The 18,308-nt window shown below is 49.2% G+C and overlaps 1 protein-coding gene across 2 annotated transcripts; it reads right to left on the reverse strand.

Annotated features, from left to right (window-relative positions):
* Positions 1-9,467: 9,467 nt before the first annotated feature.
* Positions 9,468-18,236, reverse strand: AIRIM (AFG2 interacting ribosome maturation factor). Of its 2 annotated transcripts, none has more exons than XM_067725541.1 (5): positions 17,937-18,236; positions 17,485-17,759; positions 15,402-15,581; positions 13,374-13,492; positions 9,468-13,200 (listed from the first exon to the last, which is right to left on the reverse strand). In XM_067725541.1, the coding sequence occupies exons 2-5, from the start codon at positions 17,757-17,759 to the stop codon at positions 13,163-13,165; spliced, it is 612 nt and encodes a 203-aa protein (XP_067581642.1). In that variant the 5' UTR covers positions 17,937-18,236; the 3' UTR covers positions 9,468-13,162. The 2 variants fall into 2 exon arrangements, with proteins under 2 accessions (XP_067581642.1, XP_067581643.1); XM_067725542.1 differs by having other exon boundaries at positions 13,374-13,496.
* Between the last annotated feature and the right edge of the window lie 72 nt (positions 18,237-18,308).

Raw genomic sequence — 18,308 nt, forward strand, 5'->3', positions numbered from 1 at the left:
GTTAAGAATCCGCCTGCCAATGCAGGGGACACGGGTTCAAGCCCTGGTCCAGGAAGATCCCACATGCCGCGGAACAACTAAGCCCGTGCGCCACAACTACTGAGCCTGCGCTCTAGAGCCCGTGAGCCACAACGACTGAGCCCGTGCGCCATAACTACTGAAGCCCACGTGCCTAGAGCCTGTGCTCTGCAACAAATGAAGCTACCGCAATGAGAAGCTCACGCACCACAATGAAGAGTAGCGCCTGCTCGCCACAACTAGAGAAAGCCCACATGCATCAACGAAGATCCAACACAGCAAAAAATTAATTAATTTTTTTTAAAAAAGAGTTTGGGTCTCTACCTAGACACCCTGGGAATCTTTGAAAGACTTCAGGAGTAAGAGGATACATGGTTAGATTTACGTATAGTCTAGAACAATCCTCTTGGCAGAGGGTGGACTGGAAGGACAGACTGGAGGCTGAGGCCAGCAGTAGTCCTGGCACTGAGAAAGGAGGGGAAAGGACAGACTCCTGAGAGGCGTGGACAGTGCCACCATCTTGGGGACTGATATGCTGGAGCTGGGGCAGGGGTACGGGGACCAAAAGGCAGAAGAGAGGGAGGTGTCAAGGCTGATAAGCCTGGAGGGATGGTGGGAGGAAGGTGGCCATGGAGGGAAGGAGGAAGAGGACCATCAAAGCACTGCTGCCCAGTGGTCCGGTTCAGGGAACCAGGCTTTCCATATTATGATACTGACTGCTTTCAGAAGTGTTCTGAGAGTTTCTCTGCTCTTTCCTCACATTAAGTCAGCATGTTAATCCCTACTCCTCTTCTATGCATTTCCTCTCAATATGGTGAAAATAATCGGGAAACATCTGGGGAAAAGTATGAGGAGCTCTTTGAGGGGAATCACTGCTTAAAGGCAGTCTATCTGGTGTTTTCTGAGCCCTCTGGATCCACTCTGGGTGAGGGGCAGAGAAGTCCCAAGCCCAGCCTTGCCGCTGAGCCCAGGAGCTTCCTCACCCAGCATCCTTAGTGGCGGTCCAAACCTTCCCCTCCCTCTCCAAGCCTCCACCTGCCTGATCGCCCCTTCTACAAACCACCTTGCCTGCTACCTGCCACTCAGATGGCCCTCCCTCCACTATCCACCTTCCACCCAAACTCACTGTAACTGTTTCTGCTCTTCCTTCCCCCGGCCCTGAGCCAGCCTCTCCACCAGTTCCGGGACTTTGTGCCACCAACCATCCCCTCAGCTTACACAACATTTCCTACCTCCTCCATCCCAAAAGACCCCCTCTGCACCTCCTTCAAGCTATTTTCTTCCTTCCCTTCCTGGAAGTCTTTCCGCACACATCACTTCCATGTCCTCATCTCTTTTCACCCCTCAACCCGCTGCAAACTAGCGTTCCTGCAACCCAAGAAACTTCTTACAGAGGTCACAGCCATCCTCATCCAACATGACCCCTCTGCACTCTTACCAGCCCAGACCTTCCTTCATTCTTGAAACAGTCTCCTTCTTTGGCTTCTGGCCCCCAGGACCTTCTGGTTCTCCCCCGACCCCCTCTGACATCAACCTGTGCCACATCCTGCAGGTTGGGGTTCCCCAGCAAAGTTCCTCCTTTCTGCACACATTCTCCCAAAACTTGATCACTGCAGCCCTGACTCCTCCAGTGACATGCAAACCCACCTCTCCAGAAGCCAGCTGGACATCCCCCACCCCTGACACCTCTCACATTCTGTCCTCCACCACCCACCCTAAAACTCTTCCAGTTCCTGTGTCCCCTGCCTTGACGAATGGCCAGCAAGCTGGAGCCATCCTCCTCCATTCTACATTTCATTTATCACCAGGTCCCGGTGACTCCACCTCCCAGATATCTCTGGAATCGACTTCTCTCCGTCTGCACGGCTGTCATCCTGGTTCAATCTTTTATTTCACACCCGGACAGCGTCTCAATCCTCCTCTGCCTGCAGTAGTCCTCCCTCCAGATTCCTGCATGCCTGGTCTCTACCTTCCCCTCTGACCTCATGTGCCACCAACCCCTTTCTCTCTTCACTCTAATCTCCTTGCCTTCCTACTGTTTCCTGGACACACCAAGCTGGTTCCCATACCTCAGGACCCTCTGGAAGTCTTTTCCCCTGGATCAGCAGTTTTCAAACTTTTTGGTCTCATGACTCTATTACATTCTTAAAAATTGAGGACCCCAGAGAGCTTCTGCTGGGGTTCATATGGCTTGTATCTATCAACATTTGCCAAAATAGACATTAAATCTGAGAATGTTTTAAAACACTGGAACACACAAGCACACGCCTCGTTAGCTGTCAGAGTAAGGATGTCATTACACAACACAGGGCACCTGAAAACTCCCCTGTACACTTGTGAGAGAATGAGAATAGAAGAGGCAAACAGTGTCTTAGTACAGTTAGCCCTCCGTATCCACGGTTCTGCATCTGCAAACTCAACCAACCAAGGATCAAAAATATTTGGAAAAAAAAAGCCAGACGTTTCCAAAAAGCAAAACTTGAATTTGCCATGCTGGCAACTACTTACATAGCATTTACGTTGTATTAGGTATTATAAGTAATCTAGAGATGATTTAAAGTGTACATATGTGAGGATGTGTGTAGGTTATATGCAAAAACTATGCCGTTTTATATAAGGGACTTGAGTACCTGTGGATTCTGGTATCCTCGTGGGTTCCGGAAACAATCCCCCACGGATACCAAGGGACCACTATGTTATAAAACGTTTCCACCTTGTAGATCCCCTGAAGGGCCTCAGAGTCCCCAGACGACACTTTGAGAACTGCAGCCGCAGCTAATACCCATCTCTTTCACTGCATTACTGCTCCATGTCCCTTACAGCATTTATTACCATCTGCAAGTACCCACTTCCTTGCTGCTTATTTTGTCTCCCCACTAGAATACAGGCCCCGTGAGGGCAGAGGCCCAGACTCTTGCTCACCTTGGAGCCTAGCAGAGCCACATGGTGACATTCAAAAGCAAGGTTCTTCAATGAATGAGTTGTATCAACGCAGTTGTTCTCTACCTTTGCTGCATATCAAAGTCACAGGGAGGGGGTGCTTTCAAAATGCCTGCATCCCAGCCAAGTAAACCAGAATCTGGGGGTGGACACAGGCATTGGTGCTTTACAAAGCTCCCCCAGTGACTCCCATTGCAGCCAAGAATAAGAACCACTGGTCTCAATCCTTCAGTCCTCACCAAGGGAGAGACCGTTTATTCCTTGTTTGTTCAGAGTTACACAGGGTCTAAATGATGGCCGCTCCACATCTTGCCTGTCTCCTGCTGGGCCAGGCAGCCAGGGCGAGGGGGACTGGATAGAGGATGCTACTAGGCTGGGATCCTCAGCCAGAAATAAGTGCCCTCCTCAGACCCCGGGCCTTGGATCAGTGTGCTGGGGTCCACGGCTTGCACAGGAGGTGCTGGTTATTCCCACAAACTGGTCTACGAGGCTGGTTCACTGGGTGCACTTTCCCCCACACAGTGGTGTGGAATTTTGCTGCTTGGGTGACTCGTGGGGCATGATGGAGATTTCAGTGGATGCAGACAGAAATGAGGCAGGTCCCAGATTGCCCTGGGCAGCGGGGTGTCTCACATCCGCCAGCCTTGCCTCTGAGGAGTTGCCAAGCGTAGCCGGGAAATGACACAGCCTTATGCTCCTACCTGAGCCAGGCTTCCCTCACTGAGTGGTCCCCAGAAGCCCTGCCTGTGATGGGCGGATCGCAGGCCTTGCTGGGAACCACTGCTGTGGGTAGAGTCAGCCACCATCCCACCCGCCCTGCACTGTGCCAGCCACACTCCGCTCCTGGGCTCACTTCCTCTCCTCCACCGCACAGGGGAGGGAACCAAGGCACAGAGGAGTCTTGTTGACTGGCTGAGGACACTGGCCAGGGCTGCCTTGGATGCCTATGTAGTAGATAGGAACGCTGGAGCTCCTCAAGGATTAAATCCCAGACCAGCTATGTGACCTTGGAGAGCCAAGTCACCTGAGCCTCCTAAACCAGACTCATCTGTAAACCGGGGGAATAAATCTACCCCACAGGGCGGTTGTAATGGATCTAAAGGCACTAGACGTAAGCCTGAAGCAGAGAAACTGCTCAGTAAAGAGTGATTATGGTATAATTCTCATGGGACTCCCAAATCCCCCTTCTTTCCCTCACACCCTGCTGCTTCTCAGAGGAACATTACTTCTGTGTGTATATGATTTGAAGCTCTTTTACATTTATTAGCCCATTTAATTCTTGCAGCAGAATTCTTGTGAAGTTGAAACTTTTTGTTTACTCTCCTGCTTTGTTTTTGCTTTTTTGATGAAGACACCGGGGTCCAGAGAGGTCGGGTCACCTGCTCAGGTCCCACAGGGGCGAGTGGCGGATGTCCTGATTCCCCGTCCAGAACCTTCTCCACCTCACGGCAGCAGCTGCCACAGGGGCCTGTGGCCGACCCCGGCCCCAGGGAGAGGTTCCACCCTGGGTCCTCTGGGGAGGAAAGAGGCTGGGAAGCCCGAGGTGGGAGGGGGTGCAGGAAAGAGGGTGGAGCTCTGTCCTTGATGTGGTGGCCAGGCCCATTCAGGGCTGTCGCCAGAGTCCTGGGGTTTGGCTGGGACAGTAACCATCATAAGGCAACCACCATTTCCGCTGGTGTGGCAAAGCCGGGTGGATCTGGGAAGCCAAGCCAGGCAGGGCTGGGGAAGGGAGGAGGTTTTGCCTTGCCTGGCCTGAGGCTCTTCGTCATTGGGGTGGGGGGTCCGCTCCTGCCTTGTTTCACTTCTGTCACCAGCCCAGCTCCCAGACACAGGTAGCCAGGGACAATACCCTCAGCCCAGCTGATACCTGACAAAGGAGGAAAGGCCTCAGCTTTAAGTCCTCCAGAGGGTGGAGGAGGGCAGCATAAAACAGTTACTAAGAACCTACTGTGCGCTGGGCCTTATCCTCTGTGCTTTGAATAAATTAGCTCACTTAGTTTTCCTAATAGTCCGGTGAGTCAGGTACTGTCCTCATTTCACAGGAAGAGAGGTAAAGCCAAGGCCCTACAGTCCTAGGTGGTACAGCCAGGATTCGGTCGAAGCCCGTGACCTTTCCAGGACACCATGGCTTTAGGGGAGGCCACGGCCACCGGTGGCCGGTCAGCTCTGCCAAGGACCAGCCCCCCGACCCCGCACAACCCCGCCAGGTGGGGCAAGTCCGCCTTCTCCGAGCCGGGCAACTGCAAAAAGCCTGCAGCATTTCTGCCACTCGGTTCAGTCCCCAGAGGTGCTGAGCACCTTGCTGGGCCAGCAGGGGCGTAAGGATGGATACAAAAAATGAAGTGACAGACACACAAGGAACATGCTGGAAAAGGAAGGGTTGTTCTTAGTAGGGGAATAAGAGAAGACATCACAGAGTAGATGGTGTCCCAGCTGGGCTTGGAGAAAGAAGGTGGGTTCCCCCTCCCATGCAGGGAACTGTGTCTTGCCTTTGGGGCGGGGATGGGGATTAGCCGCTGTTTTTTTCTAGCAGAGGCTTCAGTCCCTCCATCAGAGCAGGCAGCTTCCTCCTAGCATTAACCGAAGTCTTTTCTGGTGAAGGTGAAGGTGATGAAGGGCCAGGAGCAGGTGACGACACTCAATGAGTTAGGATTGGAAGAGGCCTCTTCAGGGCTTTTCGAGATGCTGTCACGTGATAGGAAGTGGCTGAAACCGGAAGACTGGATAACGGGAGCCCTGGGGAGGGGGAAAGGCCAGATTCCTCCTGGACAGGCGAGGAACCTGCTCTCCACAGTCTCGGACTTGGACTTGGGAGGAGAGAGAGGGTCTGTCCACAGACCTGGGGCAGCTCCTTACAGCAGGACCACAGGGAAGTGGGGCAGGGCTGGCAACGTAATTCGCACGGCCCCATGCAAAATGAAAATCCAGCCTTTTGTTCAAAAACTATTAAAAATTTCAAGAGGGTGACAGCAGAGCCTTAGGCTGAGCTGGGGGACCCTTATAAGCACGGGTCACACGCCCAGGAAGCTGCCCTGAAGTGGGGTCTAGGGAAAGTGAGCAAGAGATGAGGCCACGTGAAGGGCAGCCCCAGGGGTCTTCTTCGGGCCTAGTGGTCGCCTGACCAAAACCAAGAGACCCTGCAAACAGAGAGGTGAATGATTCTGAGAGCACAGCCTTGGGCCACATAGCATTTCCTAGACAGACAACCTGCTCTGCTGAGGCGTCTGTAGCCTTCCCAAGGAACCAGTCCGCCTCTGCCAGCCAGCATCCTCAGAGAGGCCAGGTCTTGCCTTATTTGGAGGAGGGAGGGCATTTAAATTTCCTCTCTGTGTTGGGGGAGCTCTCAAAATGCTGGGAAAAGATGTCATGCTTGGAGACCATCTGGGGAAAAGGCCTCTGGAGCTGCTCCTTTAATTTACGGAACTGACAACTGAGGATTCGGGTCTTTGGCAAGTACAAAGGGTGATGGCCCAGAAAAGAATCAAAGTATTAACAGCGGACTCAGTTGGCACTGTCCTTCAGTCCCTGGCCCTGGGGTTCGTGTGGCTGGGAAGCCTGATCTCTGTTTCAGCAGTGGGATCAAAACCAGCTTTCAGGGCAACATAAGCCAGACGTAATTTTTAGCACAGACATAACTTTCTAGTTCCTTTTTCCTACCCCTCATTTTTCAGTTGCCTTTAAAGAGGCCGCAGAGAGCTGAAAAACAAATCCAAGTTTAAAGAGACAAGTGCAGAAATGCAAACTGGGCAAGGGGACAGAGCCGCCAGCTGGACAAAATGTGCCTGGAAAACAGCATCCTCTGCTTGGCAGGTGCCGAGGATTTATGGTTGAGTTTTGCAGACGTTTCATCGCGTTATGAGCCAGCTCAGGAGACCCTCATAAAACTCTGCTTATGTGAAAGAACAAACGAGCTGATAAAAGTCAGCTGCTGCCTATAAACGCGCTGTGGGGACTACAGCTGAGTAGTGGATTTATTAGTCTGGGCTTTCTGTGCAAATTAAGAACTACTGCGCACGTCTGAATCGGGGAGATGATGCTCCCTGCTCACATGAGGGCAAACGGGCCGGGCTGACCCCCTCCCCCATCTCTCAGTCCGTTAGAGACCGGAGGGAAGATTCTGGCTGAATTTAAGTTGCTGGACACCTACTCTTACGTTCCCTTTTCTTGCCTCCCACAACCGCCCAGAGAAAGGATCCGTCTCTCTCCATCCACTGCATCACCAGCACATCTTTATGACAGCACATCTCACGATGGGCTTACGTATCTGCCGGACCTACCAACTGTGTACTTCCCCCTATTTATCTCTGTGTCACCGGCAATTTGTCCTGTGCCGGGCACACAGGGAGGCCTCCGAATGAATGAATATGGAGGTGGCAGACTGTCAGGTGCCGTGTACGTAAGCCACTACTACCCCGCTCCAAACAGCACAGGGGGGTTGGGGGAACAGAGCCGAGGTGTCCGTTGGAATTGAGGACCAGCTAGGTGCTGGGAAGCCACAAAAAGGGAAGAAGAGGTGCAATGAGAAAGTTATTAAGTCTGGTTTCTTCCCCAGAGAAGCACAATCTTTGTGGCTATCCTACCCAGCTCTCTCTCTCTGTGCTGCTGCTTTTTCTCAGGACTAAGGCTATTTCTTCAAGAATGACCCTGCAAGAGAATGGGGGGGGGGTACTTGCTAAGCATACAGCTACCTCACCCCTGCCCACACATACTGGATCAGAATCTCTGGGGCTGGGACTCTCATACGCTGTACCAGGCACCAGTCTCAGAAAAAGTGACTTTCCTTTGCACTCGGCAGAAACCAAGAAGGAGCCTTCCAGGAACGATGTGGAGGAGGGAGAGTGCCTGGAAGGACTGGCTTTCTCCTCCCAGCGCCTGGCATAAAGGGCACAAGTGTAAGACTCTGGCAGACGGCCCCAGGACGCACTCCAACCCTCCTGGCTATGGGATCAGAAAGGAGGGTAACTGGCAAGGTTGTAGTGCCCTGAGCCTTGGACGCCTCACGGGCCCCTGCCAAGCCAGACCGGGGCAGCGCTGCACTCACCGCTGCATTTGGAGGACTCATGTCCCAGGCATGGCTGGGTATTCGGGAAACCAACTCCTGTCACAGCTGAGGAGGTGTGAGGGAGCTTCTGCCTTCTGTGGCGGAGAGGAAACAGTGGTGTAAGGAAAAGACTCCTTTCACCAGAACCAAGAAAACCCTGGTACGAATCCCGGCAATGCCACTGGTAAGCTGTGGCCACGTAGAAAACTTTCTCAAAGCATACTTATTCCACGGCTTGTTAAGGGTTGAGGAACATGTTAATGGGCACAGCCCAGAGCTATGCACTCAGTAGGTGACTCATCAACCTCAAGTGAATTTCAGCTCCTTCAATGTTTATAAATTTACCAAAAGCCCTCACACGTCTCCTCCCACTTGAGCCTTACAACTCTGTAAGGACAAACGTCATTATTTCATTGTAGAGATGAAGAAGCTGAAACTTAGAGGAAGGAAAACAACTCGCCCAAGATCACCTGTCTAGTAAGAGGCTGACCTGAGACTTGGACCCAGGTCTGGGTCACTTGAATTCAGCAAGGTTTCCCCAGAGTTGGCTATCAACACACTAGCTCCTTCCCCATATCCCTGAATCTGCTCCTCCAAATGTGCACTCTCCCCACAGGGAGAAAGAATTACAAACAACCCAATGCTTGAACAAGCTGGAGTTGGTCCCCGGCCTCCATCATCCTGAGTAAAGTCAGACCACACAGCCTGGATTCTCCCTAGGCAGGGAGAAGTTCTTTTCTTCAGAGCCTAGGGTCCCACTGGCTTTGAAAACCCTCTACTCTGCCTGAGAGAAGAATTCTGAGGTCCATTCTAAACGTGGATGGGGTAGAGACAGGAAAGAAACACAAATTCTTCATTCCGTCCCAACAGATTGTCTCACGGACAGGGAAGAGGGTTCTGAGCACCAAGAGTCTATTTCCCCACCTGAGGGAAACAGAGAAAAGAACTCACATTTAATATCTCAACCCATGAGCCAGTGGCATGCTTAAAGGAGAGCCAGAAGGATTCCCACTATGATGATTCTCCCTAAATTAGTTTATAAATTTAATACGATTCCAGTAAAAATACCAACAGAATTCTTTTTTTATTGGGGGTGAGTGCGTGGGGTGGTATTAACTAACTGAAAATTCCAAGGAAAAAACCATGAGCAGGGGTGGCAGTGAGAGGGAGGGCTACCAAAACCTAACAAGTGTCAAGACTCTGGAAACAACCTAATGGCCATCAGTAAGGGGCTAAATAAATTATGTTATACCCACACAACAGAAAACTATGCAACTGTTTTTAGAAAAAATTAAGGAAGCTCTTTACGTATTCATATGGAATGATCTCTAAGATACAGTAGGTGGAAAAAACGAGGTGCAAAACTGGATATACAGCATGTTACTATTTGTATGAAGTTATAGAGAATACAAAAATACTTGCTTCTTGCATTAGTCACCTATCATTGTATAACAAATTACCCCAAAACTTAATGACTTAAGACAAACATTTATTATCTGTTTCCATGGGTCAGGAATCCGGGCCGGCTGAGCTAGGTTGCCTTTGGCTTAGGTCCTCATGAGGTTGTAGTCAAGCTGTTAGCTGGGGCTGTGGTCTCATCTGAAGGCTCAGCTCGGGAAGAGGGTCTGCTCCCAAGTTCACTCGGCGTTGCTGGCAGGCATCAGGCTCTCACGTGAGCTCTCCACAGGGCTGCCTCACAGACGACTTCCCCAGGAGAGCAAGGGACAGCACCCACCATGGAAGCCAGTCTTTCCTCATAACCTAGTTCCAGAAATGACCACCACTACCACTGTCTTCTATTCATCAGAAGCGAATCTGTCAGGTCAGCCCACACTGAAGGGGAGGGGAGTATACAAGGGCATGGATCATTGGGATCTACGGGGCTATCTTGGAGGGTAACCACCCCTGCACTCATAGAGGCAAAGAATATTTTTGGAAGGACACACTGGAAACATTTAACATTGGCTGCCTCCAGGGAGGGGGACTGAGTAACGGGGAACTTTTCACTGAATATGCACTTGCACCCTATGAATTTTGTACAATGTGAAAGTATCACTTACTCAAAAAATAAACCAAATTAATTGTAAATTTAAAAAGGACGATTAGAGGGACTCCCCTGGTAGTCCAGTGGTAAAGAATCCACCTTCCACTGCAGGGGACGCAGGTTCGATCCCTGGTCGGGGAACCTACATGCCGCGGGGCACCTAAGCTTGCATGCTGCAACTACTGAGCTCGTGCACCTCAACGAGAGCTCATGAGCCACAAACTACAGAGAGCACGTGCTCTGGAACCCACGCACAGCTAGAGAGAGAAGCCCATGCGCTGCAGTGAAGAGCCCAAGCCACAACGAAAAGATCCTGTATACCTCAACAAAGACTCCGAGTACCGCAACTAAGACCCAACGCAACCAAAAAAATAAGGAAAATAAATAAAATGGAAAATTAGGGTAGCAATTTAACAGTAGAAGAAAAAAGCTAAGGAAAAATTATACTTAAATAATACATAGTTATTACTTAGCACCTTAAACATACTTGTGTCTATTCAGTTATGATTACTTGCTTCAATGAGGGAGGTTTAAAAAGCTCATTTTTATACACACACACACACACACACACACACACACACACACACACACACAAGCAAGCAACTCTCATTTGCAAAATACATACTCCTGATCATGGCATTCACAAATTCATTCCAGTTCACCTTTACAGACCCATTTCCTGCCACTCTTCCGTCCCCCCGTGAACTCCAGTGACTTGCTACAGTCAACTGTTAATGCTTCCAGTTCTAGGGGGTACAAGCCACAAGCACGATGCCCACACACCTCCAGGAGGTATCAGCTTCCATTCTTTCTCAAATACTGCCTTTGCTTAGACTGTCCCTGTACGTGCAGCACCCTGCACTCCTTTCTGAGCCTCAAGGCCTGACTCAGATGTCACAGTCACCACGAAGTAGTCCCACAAGCAGTTGGCTGTCACCTCTATTCTCTCATGGAATTCTGTTTTGATCTCAAATACAGCATTATTATATTACAGTTTAAATCTCTTCACTTAAAGGCTGGTCCTTGGACCATCAGCATCACCTGGGACCTCGTTAGAAATGCAGAGTCCAGGGCCGCACCCCAGGACCTACAGAATGGGAATCTAAATTTGAACCAGATACCAGTGGTTTACATACATTTTCAAACTTGAGAAACACTGGTTTAAATCTTTCCCTGGTTGAACTATAAATCTTTTTAGGGCTCTCCTTCACCTCTGTACCCACAGCACATCATAAGGCCTGATACCCAAATGTCTTGAGTTAAGTTATTTACAATTATTACATATGTGACAGAATAGATTTTTTTAAATTTCTGGAAGAAAAAAAAATTCCTGGAAGAATATACACCACATTATTAAAAATGATTACGTATCTGGTAGGTGGACATTGTGCATTTTTCACTTTCTGTAATACTTCAATCTTTCACAGCCAGAATGTATTATCCTTACAGGTAGAAAAACATGATGACTTAAAAAAATACATGTAAAATATAACATTATAATACATTCATAAAATGGTATATAATTGTGTTGAGCTATATTCACAGATATGAAAAACTGGCCAAACTATATTAAGATTTTTTTAAAAGATAATTTAAACAACAATATTTATCAATAACACCCTAATTGTTTTGTTAAAAAAACTTGTGAATACGGACACTAAAAAGATACTTAACAAAATATCTCTGGTGGAGCTTGTTTTATACTTTTCTGCATTTTAAATGTTTTCTACAATATTTCTGTTTTTTTTTTTTTTTTTTGCCGTACGCGGGCCTCTCACTGTTGTGGCCTCTCCTGTTGCAGAGCACAGGCTCCGGACGCGCAGGCTCAGCGGCCATGGCTCACGGGCCCAGCCGCTCCGCGGCATGTGGGATCTTCCCGGACCGGGACACGAACCCACGTCCCCTGCATCGGCAGGCGGACTCTCAACCACTGCGCCACCAGGGAAGCCCTCTACTGTTTTTTAAAAAGCATATAACACTTTTGTAATACGAAAAAAGTCGTTTTCATTTTGAAAAATATCTATATTCTTTATTAAGCCTCTTTACATCCAATGACCCAGATTTTTACACCAGCCCAGGAAGTTGACAGGTCGGGAAGTACCACGACCATTTCACTGATGAAGGCACTGGGCCTCAGAAACCCAACCCTGAACACCTGACTGTGAGCTGGTGTTCTCCCATCTACGCAGCCACCCCAAGATCAGAGAACTGTAGCAAGTCAGTCACCAGCTTTGGTTTAAAAAAAACAAAAAACAAAAAACTGTTATTTGAGGAGTCCCACTATCCCCAGTTACTTACTCTCAGATAGTAAGAGCAAGAGAACCCCTCCAAACACAAAGCATTCAGAATAATTCATGATGCTCCACCTCCCCCTGGTGGTAGGCTCTGGAAACTAAAATTGTTGTTTTGATGATAAGGAGCTACTGCAATTCGAAAACAGTAACTGTTTTCCACCAATATCACCTCTACTTCTTTATTTTTCTAAAATATCTATTTATTTATTTGGCTGTGTCAGGTCTTAGTTGCGGCACATGGGATCTTTCGTTGCAGCACGCAGGCTTAGTTGCCCCTCGGCATGTGGGATCTTAGTTCCCTGACCAGGGTTCAAACCTGTGTTCCCTGCATTGGAAGGAGGATTCTTAAGCACTGGACCACCAGGGAAGTCCCACCCCTTCCTTCTTTAAATCATCAAAGCCACCTTTTTTCATCAAGGAGTTGGATACTGACACAAATACACGAAACCAGGACCTGGTGTCAACGAGGCTCAGAGCTCTGGATGATGCTGGGGGCAGCGGCACTCTCTACCCCTGTCCTTTCCTTCCTTACCACTTCTGTGGCTGTTGCTTCTGCCCCCAGTGTTCTTCTGCACGGCCTTTCCTGCATCCTCTCTGTCTCTGTCCACTCCCCTGAGCCTTAGGAAAGGGCAAGGTGTGACCATGTGCCCTCACCCAGGACCTGGCATGAAGAAGACCCAACATCCAGTACAATCCTCAGGCTCTAGGCACTGACATTTCCAATAAGTCCAGTTGCAATGCTGACATTTCTTTAGAAATATCAGAGCGCAGTAAGGTCGGTCTTCAACTGCGTCCCCCTAGTCTCCCGATAAACACACGGCTTCTTCACTCTTCCAGGAAGAAGGAAACATTCAACAGGATATCTGGAACAGGAAGAGAGAGAATACATGGCATACCACCTCTCCAGAAAACACAAAACATCAGATTTGTAAAAGCTACAAAGGCACCATGAGGGCATCTCTACATGCTTTCAAAGAGGTGAGACACAGAAAGAAAGGAGGGGAGGAGACACGAAGGACTAAATGAAAACCAGTACCTCGTACAAGGTCTGGGTGTTCGTCTTCCGAAATTCGGTCCCAGGCTTTGGGCAAAGCTTGGATGTTTCCCAAGTCTCCCCACTGGATTGAGGACAGAAGGTACTTCCTCTTCAGGTACCTTCCTGGGAGTTAAGGAAGGTGCTCAAAAAGAAAATGAAATATGCTGAAGGAAGAAAATACCCTGGAGAGAGCTCCTGGGAGCGAGAAAAGTGAAGGCGCAGCTACTGCTACATTTACCAGGTGGGCAGGACTCGCCTCTGCTACACATCTTTACCGAGCCCTTCTTTACACACATGGCTCTGGGCTACAGGGAAAAGGTCAGAAACACTGTTCCTGCAATCTGGGATCTCACCGTGGTGAGAAAAAAACAGAAACTGAAAAGACTCTAAATGACAGGAAAGATAAAACTCAGTGGAAGTTCAGAGGATGAGTTCATCGCCTTTAGAGGACAGGAGGAGGATTCCAGCACATAATGGATTCAGGGGCAGGACATTTCCAGTGCGGCTGGCATGGAACGATGTGCAGAGTAGCAGGAAAGGTGGCTGAGAGGGCAGGTGGAGTCAGAACAAAAAGACCAGCACGGGGGTTCTCGTCCTCAGAGCACCAGAAGCTACTGAAAACTCCTACACAAGCAACAGGATCAAAACAAGACTTCCGGAAGATAGATCTGCGGAGTGAGGCCACTACCCGGGGGTGGCTTAGAGGGAAAGAAGCCAGGGTCAGAGAAACCTGTCTAGAGACTGCATGTGACTAAGGGTCCAAGTGAGAAACAATGGTAGAGTCAGTGGGGATAGAGAAGGAAACTACAAGAAGCACCAAGGAAACAGAATGGAAGGACTTAACAGCTGAGCGCTAACATTCTTACAACGGCAGCTGGCACACCATAAGCGCTCAGTGAGGGTGGCCCCAGCTACTGCTCCCACTGCCCACGCTGCTGCTTCCACCACTGTGGCCGATGCTGCTACGCTGCAAGCAGAAAACAGCAGGAAGGGGGGAAAATGCTGCTTAAGTTTCCAGACTAAGCGATCAGACAGGTTTGATGCTACAACTTAAGGAAACAGGAGCTGAACAGGAGTGCTGGACGGAGGATTTCAATTCTCCATTTCAGCTTGCAGTTCCGCGAGATTCCAGTGGGAGGCATCTGCAGGAAACTGAAAATCAAAACTAGAGGCAAGAATAAAGGTTGGCTTGGGAGTGATTCAAATGAAGGTAGAAACTCCAGCCAGAGGGTAGATGCGACTAACAGGCAAGAATTGAGAGGAAAAAGGTGAGAGAACTCCAACTAACAGGTCTTTCTGCTTCCACCCAAGTCCTTCCTCAGAACATAGCTGGGTGATACTGTTGAAAACATAGGTCTGATCAGGTTACTCCTCTACTCAAAACCTTCTATAGCTTTCCATCTCACTCAGAGTAAAAGCCAAAATCCTTTCAAAGACCTTGGAGGCCCCACCAGGCCTAGCTCTGCCTCTCTGACCACATCTCCTGTTAGACCACCCCCCTTTCACTCGGCTCGAGCCCCACTGGCCGCCTTGCTACTTCCTGAACATACCAGGCTCGCTGTCACCTCAGGGCCTTTACGCTTGCTGTTTCTTCTACCTGGAACACTCTTCCCCCAAATACCCCCATGGTTCTCTCCCTCACCCTCTTCAGGTCTTTTCTCAAATACCACTTTCTCAGTGAGGCCTTCCCAGACCACCCTATTTAAAACCACAAGCCCACCCTCACCCCTCGCTTTCCTCATTCCCTGCTCTATTTTTCTCCAAGGCACTTATCACCATCTGACACTCTATATAATTTCCTTTTTTTAATGCCTATCTTCTAGCACCTAGAGCAACGCCTGGCAGGGAGCAGTTACTCAGTAAGTGATTTAAGGAATGACTGTACAAAGGAATGCAGAAAGAATCCAAGTTCAAGAACCAAAGAGAACTGACCCATACTGTATATTTTTGGGCAATCTTGTGAAAACTGAAGTTAAAAAGACTTCCTGGAACAGTTCTGGAACTACCTGAAATGTGTGCAAAGGATACAAACTTCGATAATGTCTCTCGATATCCTGTAACCACTCCAACATTTCAGCCACAGAGGGGCTTGCAGCTGAAGCCTGCAGGACAGCATCGAGGCTGATCATGTCTGCATGCTGCTCATAGATCTGAAGCACGTGTTCCACGTGGCTGCTGACTACATCGCGCACCTTGAGGAGGGCGGCTCTGGGGGAAGAGTCTGATATCAGGCAACATCATGAGAAAGGCCTAAGGCCAGGTTCCTTAACCTCAGCACTAAGGACATCTTGGACCAGATGATTCTTTGTGGTGGAGGGCTGCCCTGTGCATTGCAGGATGTTCAGAAGCATCCCTGACCTCTACCTACTAGACGACAAGAACACACCATGCCTCCACCGTTCCCAAGGTGTGACAATCAATAACGTCTCCAGATATTTACTGCCACACATCCCAGTGGGGAAAACTGCTCCAAATGAGATCCGTTCGTCTACGGAGATTGATGATGGTGCCTTGGAGGCAGGGGTGGCTCAAGAATTCAGAACTGACTTAAAGATGGAGAGGCTGAAGTTACATGGCTCTCAAAGCTGTGTGATGATGTTATTCCCAGCTTCCAAAGAAAGTAAAGACCAAGCGGCCCTTCTGGGGCTGCCATACAGGACAGCAAATGCTCACACACAGTCCAATGCAATGTACGTGAAAGGAATAAGCAAGAGGAAACTGAAGCAACAAACCAGCAGTGTTCTCAGGCTACCTCGTGCCCCATACTAGTGAATTCTTGAATAGGTAAGATTTGGGCTCTTGACACACCCAGACTACTGTGGATCTTAGGAAAGTTACTTATTCTCAATCACGAATAGAAACAGTCTCTTTTGTTCACTGTGCATCCTAAGTACCTAAAACATCGAGACCGGCAGACAGAACAACAAACAATTGTCCAATGAATGAAAAGGATTGCTGTGAAGAGTAAATGCAACAATGTATATTAAGTGCTTTGCGAAGTGCCTAGCTTATGGTAAATTTTGTTATTATTCCATTGGTGACTCCAAGGGGCCCAGCCACCAAGACGAAGGCTACAACTTCCCAAAGGGCAAGGCAGTCCCTAGCCTAGAATTGCAGCTTTCAAAAATGTTTGACTGTGACTCACAATTAAAAAATAGACTTAAAAGTAACAGCCCGACACTCACACACAAACACGTAATCAATTGAAATAAAAGTTCACAATCTTAGAACGTACCGTGACCTAATTTAATTGATTGTCTTGTCTCTCTCTTTTACTCAGCTTAGGAACTAAGTCTGCTTCATTGTTGTATTCCTAGCACCTGTGCTTGGCATCCCATAGGGGCTTAATAAAATGTTTTTTGTACAAATGAATACAAAGAAGGCCCCATCTTTGACAGTTTCCTATTAGTCTATGGCACAGACTCTACACACTAGAACCTTCTCTTGTCCTGGTCAAGGAAAGGCCATACGTGCCCTGTCTCTTCTCTATCCTCAATTACCTGTAACTCTAAGGTAGAGGGTCTAACATTAGGCATAGTAAGAGCTTAGAGACGTGCTACTCCGGGCACGCAGACACCAATGAACAGCTGAACAAGTGGCCCTGGTGTCAGGCATACTTGGGTTAGAATCCCAGTTTTACTATTTACTAACTGCACAACCACAGGCAAATCTGCTTGAGCCTCAGTTTCCTCACCGGAAAAATTAATTAAGTGAGGTTAAGTCAAAGAGGTGTTGAAAGATTTTATGAGATAATGTATGTAAAACCCTTAGCTCTGGCACCTAATAAGTTTACAGTATAGCTCCTCACTGCTTTTTACCTAAGAAAGACTATAGAGGAGGGCCAATAAGCGATCCCCATTGCTCTTCTGTTCTGCTTTGATAACTTTTACTAAGTCCACCACTGTCACGCCTAGTCTGACAAGGGAGGTGCCAGAAAATGCCTTCTTGACAGAGATCCCATTGCAACAAACGGAAAGGAGCAAAGGCTGACATATCCCTAAATACCACGCTCTCAAGTAAGAAGAAAAACACCCTTCCGACTGATCCTAGCTTATTAAACACGCAGTTTTAAAATCTTTCCGCCAAGAGCGAGCGCCACTGAGCCTCTTACAGCCTCTCCCCTAGCCTGTCCAGGAGGGTGTCACCAGCCGCCAGCTGCTTGCGCCTCAGCCGCTCCTGTAAGTCTGGGAAGGCCCGAAGTGACGGCACATCCTCAAATCGCAGGTTCTGTGCGGCCTGCAGCTGCTCTGCCAGGTTGCTGAGGGATGCCAGGAGGGGCGGGCAGTCCCTGAGAGCGCTCTGCCACAGGCCCTGCTGCTCCTCCACCACGGGAAAGCACTTCCTCAGGGCCTCCTGCACCGCGAGCAAAGGCTGGTCTTGAGTCATCTTCCGTTGGGGGAAGGAAAAAACAAAAAACAAAAAAAGCATTAGGGTTCCAAATCGATAGGGGAAGGACCGGGTCATGGGTGGGAGTTATTTCCGTTCGCAGGTGAGAACAGCGTTCCTCAGGTAGGGCCGTCTACCCCTCCCGACAGGAGTTTCTAACGCGAGGCGTTGTCTTACCTTTAGAGGGGCTCTCGGAAGGCAGGACCCTTGTTTCCCACCGCGGGAAGCGTTTCCTGACTATCGCTCGGAGGAGGCTCGTCCGGGTTCGGGCAGTTTCCTGTTTTAGACTACGGGTTCCCCGGGCCTATCCGTGCGTCCGGAGCCAGAAGCTTGTCTCCTCTCCTTGAGGCTGCGGGTCGCTTTCCCTAAACCAGCGGGAAAACTTAAAGCTAAAGCAATCAAAGTTTAAGAACCTTCCAAGGGCCCCAGCCTGCCTCCGAGTCTCTCTACGCATGCCCCAACATGGCTACCGAGTCGCGAAAATATGCCGTCAATGCCTTCTGGGTACTGTAGTCCTACATGTGGACTGGCTGTCCGATCGCAGAGCTT

Source organism: Pseudorca crassidens, chromosome 2 (assembly GCF_039906515.1).
Source record: "Pseudorca crassidens isolate mPseCra1 chromosome 2, mPseCra1.hap1, whole genome shotgun sequence".
Lineage (NCBI taxonomy): Eukaryota > Metazoa > Chordata > Mammalia > Artiodactyla > Delphinidae > Pseudorca > Pseudorca crassidens.